Source organism: Diceros bicornis, chromosome 5 (genome assembly GCF_020826845.1).
Source record: "Diceros bicornis minor isolate mBicDic1 chromosome 5, mDicBic1.mat.cur, whole genome shotgun sequence".
Classification (NCBI taxonomy): Eukaryota; Metazoa; Chordata; class Mammalia; order Perissodactyla; family Rhinocerotidae; genus Diceros; species Diceros bicornis.
The window spans coordinates 92455818-92470359 of NC_080744.1; the positions used below are offsets into that span (position 1 = coordinate 92455818).

The window sequence follows — 14542 nt, forward strand, 5'->3', positions numbered from 1 at the left end:
CAAAGAATCAGAAATGACCTGCCTTGTAGAAGGGTTTCTTGCCCAGACCTCAATAATAACCCATATTTAGAACTGCCTTGTTGTTCCTCCGTGGAGGCTTATTTCCCAGGGTAATGCAGCAGAGCAAGATTTGGAATGGGTGTGTGTGTGACTTCCTTTTGTGAAGTGGGAGACAGCTGGTTATAAAGGGGAGAGGGAAGCTGAACCCCAAGGACTCCAGGCACGTTCTCGGGTCCAGTCCCATGGGAGCTGAGGATCTGGACACTGACTCCGCTACAACCCTCCTGGCCCCGGAGTTACCTCTCACACAGTCTCCATGTCTGCAGACAGCTGCTCTCCATCCCCCTCCTTCCATTCTCTGTCCTGTCAATGTTGCCTCCTAGGAATCTGACCCAAGCTCTTTATCCTCTCTAGGGCTCTGGCCACCAGGATCTTATCTTGCCTGAGTGTCCACAATCACCCTCCAACCCCTCTTTCTCCCAGCCTAATCCATTTCTCTCTATCTTGCAGCCAGAGTGAGCTTCCCCCAGTGCAAATCTGGTGATGAACCAGCTCTGGCTTAAACTCCTCCCAGCTCCCCAAAGCTCAGGGGTCTGAGTAGAAGGACTTACCTCTCCAGTGGCCTTATCCTTGTCCTGCTTCTGTCAAATCTATACTGTTTAGAAATAGTGGATTCCTCCACACATGTACCCCTGACCTTCTGGATGCCTTTACGATGCCACCACTGCTTGCAAAATGGAGCTAGGAGGAGTTGGACTGCTTTGGTAAGGGTCTTTGTTTGGACCCTAGCTGTTTCTCCTTAATTTCTTTAAGAGTCAGCTTCCTTAACTGTAAAACAGAAATAATAATAGTGCACATCTCATAGGGTTCTTGTGCAGATTAAAGGCGTATATCCCCTGGCACAGGGAGTGCTCACATAACAAATATGAACTCTTTATTATGGTTCTTGTTATTCACGCTGCACTGAATTTTCTGCTAATCATCGTTACCGCGCCAGACCCTGAGCAACTAGAGTCAGGGACTGTGTTTATTCTGTATACCCCAACCGAGCCCATAGTAGGAATTTAATACTTACGAGTAAAGTATTGCAAAAGAATAAATGAAAAAATAGCGCCGAAGGAGCAAACCTGACTTTAAAAATCTTTCTTTAGTGCCCATCATGTGTATTATTTCACCGAATGCGCACGACACCCGAGGAGGTAGGGGGTGTTATTCCCGTTCTGTACATGTGGACGTGTACTCTGTAAGTCATTCTGCCTTTGGTGACACGATGTTCATAGGAGCCCACGTCGCGGCCCAGGGAGCGGGGTGGATTGGAGTCAGGCGAGGAGGCCACGCTCCTCTCCCGTCTCTTTAAAATTTCCCGCGGGCTTGGCCGGCAACGGGCACAAACCACGCCCCCTTACGAATCCCCATCCCTTCTGCTGGCGCGCGCCAACCCGCAGAGAGCCAGGCTCCCGGCCAATCAGAAGAGGTCTTAGGCGGGCGGTGGCGCTCAGCGAGCCAATAGGCGGGCAGCCGGAGCGAGGCTTGCCCGGGCATGTGGGAGTTGCCGGCTGCCGGGACGCCACGTGCGGGCTGGAGGACACGCACCGGGCTCCAGGTGATTTCAGGGGCCCTCCCGGGACCGTGGGGTCGGGCGGGCTGGCGCGGCGTGTCCCCGGCCGCGGGGCCCCGCGCGTTGTGTCTACCGCCGGCCTGCGGCGGCGGACGCCCGGGCCCAGCCGACCGGCTCTCCGGGCCCTCGGGTGTGCAGGCCGGGCCCTGGGTGCCGCCTGTCGCGCGTCCCCGCCTGCTCGGGGGTCTCGGGCGTGAGGGGGCGGCGCTGGGCGGTGGGACTCGGCCGGGAGGGCGCCGGCCGGGCCGCGGCGGCCAGTGAGTGGCCAACGCCCGAGTCTCTCCCGGGGTGAGGTCAGGCCTCCACGCGGCGCCCTTCGGGGCACGCCGGCGGGGAGATCGCGCGGGGCTCTCTTCGGACTTTCCCTGTCTGTGAACTTTTTTTAGTAGCGTGGGGGGGGAGGGGGGGTCGAGCCAGGTTTTCTGAAATTCGGGTGATTTTTAGTATCATGGCTTGGGGGTGGGGGTCGCGCGCTCTTTAAAATACAGATTCTCAGGCCCCGTTCCCAAAATGGCAGTTAAGAAGGTGTAGAGGCAGGCTTGGAAATGGGCGTCTTACACGGACGGCTTAATTGTTTCTGGTAATGAGCTGCTCTGGGGAAACCCCTAACCTAGGACAGTTCATCTAGCTCTTAAGTGCCAGAGCAGGGTCTGGAACTGCCCACTGCCTTCTGGATCAGCCAGCGGGTGGTGGCCCTGATGCCACTGGTGATTCTGACTGCGCGGTTCATTTGGGGCCTTTGGCCCAAGGCCTGGTGGCTGGTGCTCCCCAAAGCGCTCCCCGAAACTCTCTCAGGGCTGGAGAGAGATTTGTGTGCATCGCTGGAGTGAAACTTCTCCTCAGCCTCACTGAGCTCCATCTGGGGGCCTGGGGTAGGGGAGGGTGCCCTTGGTAGTTAATTGTTGGTTCTGACGTGTTAGCAAGGTCAGGGCCAAAGAAGAGGCCCTGCTTTCATCTCTTGAAGCGCAAGGCCACAGAGACCTTTTCTCAGGGAACCTAATTTCTGGCTTCTTTGAACCCTTGCCAGCAGGGTCCCGGAGGCCACCGACCCTAGTCCCGGCTTCAGCTCCTGAACTGCAGGGCCCTCAGGGCTCAGAGAAGGGAAAGGACCCTCCTTCCCCCGCAGAAGTCAGTTATTAGCAGGGCCGGTCTCCATCTTAGGCTTGTTCTCCCCGTGGCTGGGCTGGCCCGATCCAGGTTCTGTATGTCAGCTCTAGGATGTGACTTGTCATGATGAGGAAGTTGACTATAGTTAAGAGTCCTTTTAAAAGAGAGAAGTCTTCTTGGGGAGGCGATGAGCAAGCAGAGGGAGGATGAGTCAGGATGGGTCAGCATGACTCGCCCTGGCCCAGTCCTCACCAGAGGGCACTTCACCCCCCCCCCCCCCCCCCCGTTTCTCTTCCTCTCTGCTGCTCTTGCTCAGCTTCTTCTCTTCTCCAGACCTCTTCCCATAAGGCAGTTGTGATCCTGTCACCCTCTCCCTAAAATTCTCTAGGGAGGTTGATGGTTCCCCGTCAATCTTGGGATTAAGTCCAGACTTTTACCACCCTCTTTTCACCCCCTACCTCCTTGCTGTTCAACTGTTGCACCAAACTCCTTGCCTTCCCACAATGGATGGGCTTTGCCTCTTGTACTCTGCGTTTTCTCTGTCTGGATGCCTTTCCCTTCCTGGGCTGCCTGGCAGACCTTCCTGAAGCCCTTCAGATCGTCCCCTCCACTGCCAGGTTTCTGCCTGTCTGAGTGCCTGGCCTGGTGACTCAGGTGCCCGTCCTCAGTCCATCGCTCCCGTCCTGAGCGCACCCTTGTGAGTTTCTGACTGCCCCTCTCTCCCCACCAAGCCAGCAGTTCCCTGAGGACACAATCACCTCCAGCCCTGTCGTCCCCACAGTCTGGCAGATAGCAGGTCTGCCGACAGCTCCCTTCACACACTTCCCTGCTACGTGCTAGGTCCTGCGCTGGCTGTTGGGGAAGGGACGGAGATAAACAAGGCTCCAAAGCGCTGCCCTCAAAGCGCTCTGAGGTAGACTCTCTGTAACTGTGTTGACTTTGAAGAGCGTAATAAATTCTTCTCTGATTGTGCTGTCAGAGCGCAGGGCACAGGGGGTGAATTTCTTCGCTTCCCAGCTAGACTGTTCGTGTCCGGAGCAGGACTGCTGTGCCATATTTCAGTGACCTCCCTAGGTGCCTCTGGGTTACCCTCACTTGACCAGCAGAGACCAGTCTGGAGAGACCAGCCTGGGCTGGGTTGGCTTGTGGAAGGAGCACCAGAGTGTGTTGGGCTTCCCAGAGTGGGGCGGAAGGTCCAGTGGTACAAAGGGGAGGGGGCAGTTCCTCCAGCAGTGGCCCACCTTGTGCCTTAAGCCCCAGTGACATCAGGCTGCTTATGGGCCCATCTTCCTCAATCCTGGGTTACTTTTCTTTCAGGCCTTTGCCCCTGATATGGCCACTACTTCCTCCCCCTTCCACTTGCACGGTTACTATTCCACCTTCACACAGACCTAACTGCTTCCAGGAAGCCTCAGAATCATCCTCCAGCCTGTTCTGCTTCCCTAGCACTTCTGAGGCAGCACTTGACATGCTTCCTGCTTTGTTGCTGTCTCTGCGCTGAGACCAAACTCCTTGGAGTCCAGGATTCATCTTTGTAACTCTGCCTAGTGCTGGGCACAGCTGGACCCCCAGAGAGCCTCAGTATGGCGCTGGCCTGTGCAGCCCAGTGGAATAAAGAGTTGTTCCAGAAGGGCTTCCTGGAGGATATAGAAGAGGTGGGAGGGACGTGAGTGGGAAGGGAGGCAGGAGGAAGGCCTGTGGGTTGGGAGGGGACAGTGAGTCCAGGCTGAGGCAGCTCTGGCCTGGGAAGAGCTGGTTACCAACCAGGAACAGGAGTCTTCACCTCTCTGGGAGAAAGGGAACGAGTAGTTATCGAGCCCCTACTGTATACAATATATGCAGATCCCAGCGTTCGTGTCCTGTGTCATTTCCTCTTCACACAAGCAGGGAGGAATAGGGCCGTTGTACACCCCAGGACCCTGAAGCTCAGCGGCTTAGGTACCTTATAAAGAGCTAAGTTAGACCTTGCTCTGCCTGTTTCGAAGCCCTGGTTTCCTGGTCTCTGAAGAATGTCCCCGCTGACTGAGCGCAGCCCATGAGAGGAGGCTTTCCCAGCAGGTTCTTCACTGCTGGAAGAGGCTGCCCTTACTGCCTGGGATTTGCGAGCCCCCGTGAACACCAGACGTTTCCTGTAGCAGTGGGACGCGACAGCGTCTCTTCTCGGCCTGGCTTAAGCAATGGAGAGCTAGAAATCAGCTGGGATCGGGGAGTACCACAGAAATCTGCAAAGGCTGCAGGTCAGGGCTTTTTCTGGCTCTCCTTTTTTTAAGTTGAGCTGGTTTACCAACCCACCACTGCCTGTAGGTGACTAAACAACGTGCCCAACTATTTAAAAATGTTTGTAGATGCTGTTGTGATTAATGAGTTAGAAAGTCATTTAATAAATTACCTCAGTTTGGTTAACATGTACCAAAATAACTATTGTGGGCTTCCTGTGAAATTTTTTCTCCAGGTGCTGCTGTGGGTCTTTGCCTTCACATTTCATAAAGATTTTGTTTTTCTAATGGGATTATATAGTATATACTGTTTCTGTAACCTTTATTTTCCCATAACCATACCTCTCTAAAAGTTTTTGGTGCTAACAATATTGGAGGTAAGCTGTAGCTTGGAGGTTGAGAGTATGGATTCTGGGCTCATATCAGCCTTTGTCTGTTATTAATTGGGCAAGTTACTTAACCTCTATGCCTCAGTTTTCTTACCTGTAATATGAGGATAATAATACTTTGGCTTGTTGGGAAGATTGAGTGATTCCATGTAAGGTACTTAGAGCAGTGATTTGCATGTGGTGTTGACTGTGTGGCCAGCCCTGGTGCTCTAGCGGTTAAGATTAGGTGCTCTCCCCGCTGTGGCCTAGATTCGTTTCCCAGTCAGGGAAACACACCACGCGTCTATTGGTTGTCATACTGTGTCGGCTGCATGTTGCTGTGATGCTGAAAGCTCTGCCACTGGTATTTCAAATACCAGCAGGGTCACCCATAGTGGACAGGTTTCAGTGGAGCTACCAGACTAGACAGACTAGGAAGAAGGACCTGGCCACCCACTTCCGGAAAAATTGGCCGTGAAAACCCTATGAACAGGAGCAGAACATTGTCTGATAGAGTGCCCCAAAGTGAGGATTGCTCAGAAAGACTGGGCAGGGTTCCACTCTCCTGTACACAGGCTCCCTAGAAGTTTTAATTGACATGACAGCACTAACAACAAATTGATTGTATTAATGCAATTATTATTAAAATAGGTCCTCAATTCATTCTGGGAGCCTGAGACAAAGTGGAGCACTGCAGGAGGAGGGGAGGGCCAGGGCTGGCCTGGCCTGGCACACTCCTCACCTAACCCCTCTGCCCTGTGTGTTCTCTCTCCAGGGTGCTACCCTGCTGGCAGATTATCTCTCAAGCCTCCGTTGGCCCCAGCAGTGAGCTGATTGGGATGGTAACCCAGGAAGCTCCTGAGTCTGCCCGGTGTCTGTGCCCTTCTCCGGCCAGCCCGAATGTCAAGGATGCGCTTCGGAGAAAGCACAAGAGGAAGAGCCGACAGCACCAGCGGTTCATGGCCCGGAAGGCCTTGTTGCAGGAGCAGGGACTGCTGAGCACACCCCCAGACCCAGGATCCTCCCCACTGCCCATGCCGTTGGAGGAACCTCCAGGCACTAAAGCTGCCAGCAGTGAGAGGCAGCACCCAAGGACTGAATCTGGAGGTGTCCCATCCAGTAGAAAGCCCACCCCCAGGGAATCTGCGGGACCTTTGCCCAGCAAGTGTGTGGCTATAGACTGTGAGATGGTGGGCACAGGACCCCGAGGGCGGGTGAGTGAGCTGGCCCGCTGCTCTGTGGTGAGTTACCACGGTGACGTCCTCTACGACAAGTACGTCCGGCCTGAGATGCCCGTTGTGGACTACCGCACTCGCTGGAGCGGCATCACTCGGCAGCACATGCGGACGGCCATCCCCTTCCAGGTGGCCCAGAAAGAGGTGAAGGCAGGGCAGGGGCTTGTTTGGGTTGGTGTGATGGGCTGGGAAGAGCAGTCCTGGATTTGAGTCATCACTCTGCCATCGGAAGTGAGTGACCTTGGGAGAGTTATTAACTTCTCCAAACAATGGGTTCCTTCTCCACAGAACAGGGTGTGTAAAAATCCTGACCTACCTGCATGTGAGGATTGCTGGGATGTGCTACACGATAATGTCTGTGGAAAGGCTGTGCCAACAGCCTTTTCCCAATAAGGTGGGAAAATGTCAGAAAAGTATTACATGTCCAGAGAAAATGTGTAAGGCCCACACTGCCATTGCTGTCACCTTCAGGTGTTAGTGTTTTGGTATATTTCTTGATGTTAATTTTTTAGTGTTTTAACAAAAATAAATTAGTGGCGGGGATGACACTAATGTGCCAGGAATTCCCAAATGTGCTTGAGAGTAAGGAAACACCTAAAGCCTTATTAACAGTCTCGGATCCTTGTCCCCGGATCCTCCATGGAGATTCTGATCCTGTAGGTCTCTAGGCCTGGAGAGGGCTGTGACGTGTGCATTCCTAAAAATCATCACATTGTGCAAACTTGCACGATAAAAACCTCAGAGCTTACGGGGAAAATGGGGTTAGGGACACAACACTCAGGAAACTTCATCAGTGACGCCCCAAAAATGAAAAGATAGAAACCTAGTAACAGTGGTAGCACAAGTTTGCACATGCTAAATGGTTAAGAGGTGATAAGTACACCAATGCACTTTACACTGAAAAAGACCTGAAGTTTCCTTACAGAAGTGAGTGTCAGAAGGGTTGCAGCTTGTATTATGGTGGAGTGGTCGAAGGAGTTACCTGAAATGAGACGGAAAGTGGGAGCACCAGGTGTGCATGGCTGTGGCTCACCTCACAGGGGAACTGAGGTGGCTGGGAGATGTTTGAGGTGGGCGCATTGTGTGCATCCCTGTGTGGCTCAGTTCAGCTGGGTGCGGTTTTCTGCATTCACTTAGTGTTTCTCAAGGGCAAAATCATGCATAAGCAAAGGCGAAATTTACATTATTCTCAAATTGTGACCTAATATATCAATCATATTGGAATATTTTGCATTTTCAAAACAAGCATTGTAGCGGAACTACTTAACGTTTCTGAGTTATTCTTGGGATTAGGTAAATTTGGGAAATACTGATACCCGTCATCTTGTGTGCTCCTTTTTCACATAAGATACGGCATAAGCATTTCTTTCAAAAGATTTGGAGGTTATTTATCAAGCAGGCTGATCAGGAATGAAGCAACAGGAAAAGGGCCTTGTGGCTGACCCTCTAGCTCCTCTGTGCTTCTCTTGTCCTGGTTGGAGGTGCTCCCAAGAGCGGGACCACTTCTTGTCTGCCCGGACTCTGAGCCACTGTGGAGTGTGCTTGATCACATGATGAATCCCCTGAAGGAGAGGAAGGGTCCACCACATGGCTTATGGTGGGAGTGACTAGATTGTGGTGGCACCTCCCTACCACTCAAGTTTAAATGCACATATCCATCTGCTGTGAAGGCTGAGTTTAGCGATAAACCATACGTTGCCAGCAGAGGCAGGCTGGGAGGCCAGCAGCTGGTGATAAGGAGAGCCAAGCCCAGCAGAGAGGGCTGGAGGGCGTTGCAGGCCCATGGCTCTGGATGTGGCCTCCCGGGGGCCTGAGGAGGGCAGAAGGCAGGGAGGAGAGGAGCACATTGTGCAGATGGTCAGAGCTGAGAAGTGGGAGTCCTGTACAGCAGAGGGGCAGAATCCTGAAGACAGACTGTGTCTTATTACTAATAACAGCTGCTGTGGATACTGTGTCTCCAGTGCCAGGCATATTCTGTGGACTCCCCCAGTGGGTCTTCATCACTCAACTGTGCGCTGAGCTTTCATTGAGCATCACCAGTCGTGTCAAACCCTGCATGTTTACAGTGAGCTTACAACAGGGGGCAGGTGGATAGACCATGTGAGAGCTAAATGTGTATTTAGAAAACAGGATGAATCCCCTGAAGGAGAGGACAACGTGTCCTAATGTCAATGGGAGGTCCTGGGGAGGCCTCTTGACATGTAAGCTCATGCTACCACCCGCCACGAGGGGAGCTGGGAGAGTTGGGTAGGGCAGTAGGGCTGCTAAAGTCTTCCAGGCCGAGAGAGAAGAGCCTGTGCCAGCAGGAAAGAAGTGCTTTTTTCGAGTACCTAGAAGACCTAGCCCATCTCCTTCAACGCTCGCAGCCACCCCACGGAACGCTGTGGCAGCATTCCTGTTTTACAGAGGCAGAGAGCTGAAGTATGCCCCTGGTTACAGTAAGTGGTAAGGAGAAGAGCCTGGATTCAAACTTGGGGAAGGCAGCTTGGTGGACTGTGAAGCTCATGGTTCCCTCTCCATGCTGCCTCCCTCAGAGGGACCCATGCACCCGTTGGTTAGGGCATCAGGATATGTCTCATGCCAACCTGATTTTGGGGGCTTCCTGACTCCTTTCTCCACCCACAGATCCTCAAGCTCCTGAAGGGCAAGGTGGTGGTGGGGCATGCACTGCACAATGACTTCCAGGCCCTCAAGTATGTTCACCCTCGGAGCCTGACCCGAGATACCACTTATGTCCCCAACCTTCTCAGCCAGCCCAGCCTCCACACCCGGACCCGGGTCTCTCTTAAGGACCTGGCCCTGCAGCTGTTGCACAAGAAGATCCAGGTGCGTGGTGCAGGAGCAGGTGGGGGGAGCAAGAAGGCTTGGGTAGGCCAGTTAGGCCACAGACAGGGCTGTGAGGCTGTGCCTCCAGCCTCTTGTCGTCCTGCTTCCCCAGCCCAGATCCTGGGGACCTTGATAAAGCACAGGTCTCCTTCATGTATACACAGCTCTGTGTTTCTCTCCATCCTTCTTCCCTGGTGTATTGTGAGAGCCAGCCTGACCTCTTCCAGATCTGTCCCCCACCCAGTTCCCGGCGCTGTCTGCATCTGCATGTAAAACTCCATCCCCTGCAGCCAGAGGTGGGGCCTTCACTCTGGGGCAGCTAACCACTCTTGCTCCTACTGGACTTCACGTTCATTATTCTATCTGCTCTTCAAGCCTTTGAAGGTGGAGATTTTTACTGTGTTTTATGTTTGAGGAAACAGGCTTGGAGAAGCTAGGTGGCTTGTGGTACAGCTGAGACTCCAGTACTTTTCTGTCTGACCAGAACCCATGCCTTTCTCACTGTACCAAGATGTACACTCCCATTCCGGGAGTACATGTTCTTGGGCCTGAGTACATGTACTTAGAGGCCCGGGTGACGGGCCTCTTACCAGGACTGCGTGCAGTGATGTGTGGGCTCTCGTCCACAGGTGGGCCAGCATGGGCACTCATCAGTGGAAGATGCCATGACAGCCATGGAGCTCTACCAGCTGGTGGAGGTGCAGTGGGAACAGCAGGAGGCCAGCCGCCTCCGGAACCACTCCGAGGACAGAGAGCCTGACAGCAGCACGGACACGGAGCAGTATATGGAGGACCAGTACTGGCCTGATGACCTGGCCCAGGCCACCAGCGGAGGAATGGAGGAGGCACAGGACAAAAGAGAGTGAGGGAGGAGAGGTTCCCGGGCGGCTTCTGAGTGTGGGGAGTGGGGGCCAGGAGAGCAGTGGGGGCTTCATCCTGAACGAGACCGAGTGCAGCCAGCCACTCCCAGGGTCCGAGGAGTTGGGATCATCTGTCCTCTTGACTCCCTCTGCCCAGGGCACAGCCCTCCTCTCTCCAGGGCTCTTGTCACCCTTTCTCTCCACTCCTGTGGTTTTGCTAATGGCACTTTATAGACACCCTGAAAATGTCAGGTGGACTAGCTACTAGGGCCCAGCAGGAGTAGAGAATGCGCCAACATACTGTCTCAGGCTGTCACTTCCCCACCCCCAGGCTGTGCTATCTAAAGGGATAATGTCTCCCTCCCAGGGCGGGGTAGGTGGGTGGGGGTGTCAATATCCAGGAGCTCCCTTATCTAAGTCAGCGACTTGGGGTAAAGTTCTCTTCCTGTTGTGGCAACCTACCTCTTCCTCCAGAGTCATCTTCGGCTTCAGAATAAATATGCCCTGAAGCTACAGAGTTAAGACCCCTCAAGGAGACCTTTCTTCCCTTTCTGTCTGAACTGGAGCTTTGGCTGCAGCCCTCAGAGGAACTCAGGGCCAAGTTGTGATGGAATAGCAGAGCCCACGGGCTCCTGGGGAGCTGCTCCTCGCTGCTTGGCCCCACAAGTCACCAGGCACTATTCCGGGAGGAGGGAAGTGGATCCGTTTTGGGTGGAGTCTGGCGTATTTATTTTGACCCAAATAAGGCATTCCTCCTGCCCACTCAACACTAGGCTCTCTTAGGCAAAAGCCTGAGAAACAAGACAGCAATTTGAATTCTGGGATCTCTGTGCAGAATTGCATCAAAGGGCCTTCCTTTATTGAGCACAAGGCCGCCAGTCTGTCAGGGAGCAGAGTCTGTGTGTCCACTGGGGCTGGGGTCCCCTCAGGCACTTTAATTGACAGTCTCTGTGGCGCTTGGGTTTTCTGCACATTTCTAAAAATGTTCTCTGTCAGGATTTCATTCCCCATTCCTCTTTTCTTGTTTCCTAAGGGGCAATTTTGGGGTATTGGGGTAACTAAGAGCTCAGGTCACACAGACCTTTGAGCCCCATCTTGTCACTTAAGAATTTGGAGACTTGGGGCAAGTCTATGGCTTCCCTCTTGAGCCTGTTCCTCATCTGTAAAATGGGGATAACGATGTGACCTACCTCATGGAGTGGTTATGAGAATGGAGTACTGAGTGCTCAGCACAGGGCCCTACATGGGTGGGCCCTGGTCTAGGGGAGCTGCTGGGTTTTCTTGAAGGCTTGGTTCCAGCCTCTGCAGGATGACACACCTGAACACGCCCCTCGGGCTGAGCACTTTGGCCAAGACAGAGCTGTGCTTGGCTGTTCCAGCAGGTGGGGCCCGGGCCGGGGTGGAGACACAGCGTGGAGGTTTGTGTTTACTCTGTGGCCTTCTGCTGTGTGCAGGAAAATGGGTTTTTCATGTCAGTCTGAGCAAAGCAGCAAGGCCAGGAAGGGTGAGGCACTCCTGCACCACACTGCTGCAAACCCAGGGCCACAGATTGTTGTCTCCCACCCCCTCCCCATCTGCGGCGTCGGGAGCTGGCTGAGTCGCTGACCACTGCTGGCCTGGCTCCGGGACTTGGCTCTGGATTCCTTACAAGTCTGTAGCCCATGCCAAACTCACAGCTGAGCAGTAGTTCAGTTCTTTGGTCCGTGGGTTAAAGGAAGATGGAGCTGTTACCAGTGGGGTAATGTGCTGGGTTTAAAATCAGCTTTGTTGTAAAACCATTCGTTCTGGAATAAAATTCAATTGGAAAAGCGGGTGAAGTGGCCTTTTCTGAGAATTGTCAAGCTAGGGTGGGAGGGGCTTGGTGGGAGTCTGGGGGTGCTGGGGCACATGCAGGGTGCTTTGGCCTTGGAGATGGGCAGCTTTCAAGATGATGCTTGGGGGACCGGCCCGGTGGCGCAAGTGGTTAAGTGCACGCGCTCCGCTGCGGTGGCCCGGGGTTTGCTGGTTCGGATTCCGGGCGTGCACTGACACACTGCTTGGCAAGCCAGGCTGTGGCAGCGTCCCATATAGAGTGGAAGAAGATGGGCACAGATGTCAGCCCAGGGCCAGTCTTCCTCAGCAAAAAAAGAGGAGGATTGCAGATGTTAGCACAGGGCTGATCTCACACACAAAAAGATGATGCTTGGGATGTGGCAAGAAAATATTAGAGCTACAAAATTTATATAATTTAGTTTTTAAAATTTTTATAACTGCTCTATTATAGAGCTCAGGTTTATTTAACTTGTTTCTCCCTGAAGCTATGTATTCATTTTTTATCTTAAAATTTTTCTTAGTTTTAATTGTAAAATACACAACATAAAATTTATCATCTTAACCATTTTTAAGTGTAGAGTTCAGTAGTGTTAAATATATTTACATTGTTGTGCAACCAATCTCCGGAATGTTTTTAGGTTGCAAAACTGAAACTGTATACTGTAGTCCCCCCTTATCTGCAAGGGAAATGTTCCAAGACCCCCAGTGGAGGCCTGAAACCACAGATAGTACCAGATCCTATGTATATACTATGTTTTTTTCCTATACATACACACCTATGATAAAGTTTAATTTACAAGTTAGGCACAGTAAGAGATTAACAGCAATAGCTTCTCTTTGGCATATCTGAATCACCAGCATCACTACTCTTGCACTTTGGGGCCATTAAGTACAATAAGGGTTACCTGAACACAAAAGCACTGCCATACCTCAACAGTTGATCTGATAACCAAGACAGCTACTAAGTGACTAGTTGGTGAGTGGGTAGCATATATGCTGGACAAAGGGATGATTCACGTCCCAGGTGGGGCAGAGCCGGACAAATTTCATCATGCTACTCAGAACAGCGAGCAGTTTTAAACTTATGAATGGTTTATTTCTGGAATTTTCCATTTCACATTTTTGGACTGTGGTTGACCTTGGGTAACTGAAACCATGGAAAGCAAAACAGGGGATAAGTACTGTACTTATTAAACAATGACTCCCTGTTCCCTCCTCCCTTCCACTCCTGGCAACCACCATTATACTTTCTGTTTCTGTGAATTTGACTAGGTAGCTCATATAAGTAGAATCCTAGAGTATTTGTCTTTTTGTGATTGGCTTATTTCCCTTAGCATAGTGTCCTCGAAATTCATCCATGTTATAGTATGTATCAGACTTTGCTTTTTGAGGCTGAATGATACTCATTCGGATGTATATGCCACATTTGGTTTACCCATTCATCCATCGATAGACACGAGTTACTTCCCCCTCTTGGTTACTGTGAGTAGAGCTGCTGTGAACATGGTGTGCAAATATCTCTTTGGGACCCTGCTTTCAATTCTTTGGGGTATACACCCAAAAGTGGGATTGCTGGATCGTGGTAGTTCTGTTTAGTTTTTTGAGGAACTGCAATACTGTTTTCCATAGTGGCTGCACCATTTTACATTCCCAACAGCAGTGCACCAGGTTTCCAATTTCTTCACATCCTCACCAACACTTGTTATTTTCTGTTTCTTTTTGGTAGCCATTCTGACAGGTGTGAGGTAATATCTCAGTGTGGTTTTGATTTGCATTTCCCTAATGATTGGTGATGTTGAGCATCTTTTCAGATTTTTATTGGTAGTTTATTTTTAACTCATTCTCTTTATGTCTGTGTTTTTAAAAATGTATTCCATTAGCACAGTTTTACACGTGTTAAGTTGAACCACATGAAATTGCTGATATTTATGATTCCATTTGTAGTATATAATTGAGAAATTCACATACACATTTTAGGGGAACGTGCCCAGCTAAGGTTGGAGACGGTTGAGCTAGAATTCAAAGGGCAAGTGGCCTGTAGGGAGCAGCGTCTGACCCACCGTTATGAATTGTTCACTCGGCCTGTGCCTGGGGCTGGGGTTCAGAGAAGCCCACACAGTGCAGCCTTTGTACCTGCTACTGTCACGAGAGGTAGGCCAACTGTGGCCGGATGCACATCTTGTAAGGCCGAGAGGTTTGCCCTGAGTGATTCACATTTTTGCTGTCACCTGACCCAACAAGACTTGGGGCTTGGTCTGGCCGATGGGTGATTCCAGTTAAACCTGTGACATTACCACTAGGAACCCCTCTGGCCCATCCCCGGGGCTGGGATCAGGGATTCTGCCCCTAGGTTCTGTTACTCGCCAGTGCCTGTGTCCAATACATTTGAAAAACGTCCAACGTGACCTAGGCACGTTCTAGGTGCTGGGGCCCCCCCAGCGAACCAAGCAAGTGGGAGGGGGACAGTAAATGAACCCGTAAAATACATGGTATTTCAGAT

General features: G+C 51.9%; 1 protein-coding gene across 2 annotated transcripts; it reads left to right on the top strand.

Moving 5' to 3' along the window:
- The first annotated feature begins 1529 nt into the window (after positions 1-1529).
- AEN (apoptosis enhancing nuclease) lies at positions 1530-12030 on the top strand. Of its 2 annotated transcripts, none has more exons than XM_058542413.1 (4): positions 1530-1603; positions 6085-6688; positions 9170-9370; positions 10000-12030. In XM_058542413.1, exons 2-4 carry the CDS (start codon positions 6149-6151, stop codon positions 10234-10236), a joined length of 978 nt encoding a protein of 325 aa, XP_058398396.1. In that variant the 5' UTR covers positions 1530-1603; positions 6085-6148; the 3' UTR covers positions 10237-12030. The 2 variants fall into 2 exon arrangements, with proteins under 2 accessions (XP_058398396.1, XP_058398397.1); XM_058542414.1 differs by lacking the exon at positions 1530-1603 and adding an exon at positions 4441-4962.
- Positions 12031-14542: the final 2512 nt, after the last annotated feature.

Excerpts from the sequence above, each read along its gene's own strand:
- AEN (XM_058542413.1), top strand. The coding sequence starts at position 6,149 with ATGGTAACCCAGGAAGCTCCTGAGTCTGCCCGGTGTCTGTGCCCTTCT. Across the intron at positions 6,689-9,169 it reads TCCAGGTGGCCCAGAAAGAG|ATCCTCAAGCTCCTGAAGGG; the intron begins GTGAAGGCAGGG and ends CTCCACCCACAG. Across the intron at positions 9,371-9,999 it reads TGTTGCACAAGAAGATCCAG|GTGGGCCAGCATGGGCACTC; the intron begins GTGCGTGGTGCA and ends TCTCGTCCACAG.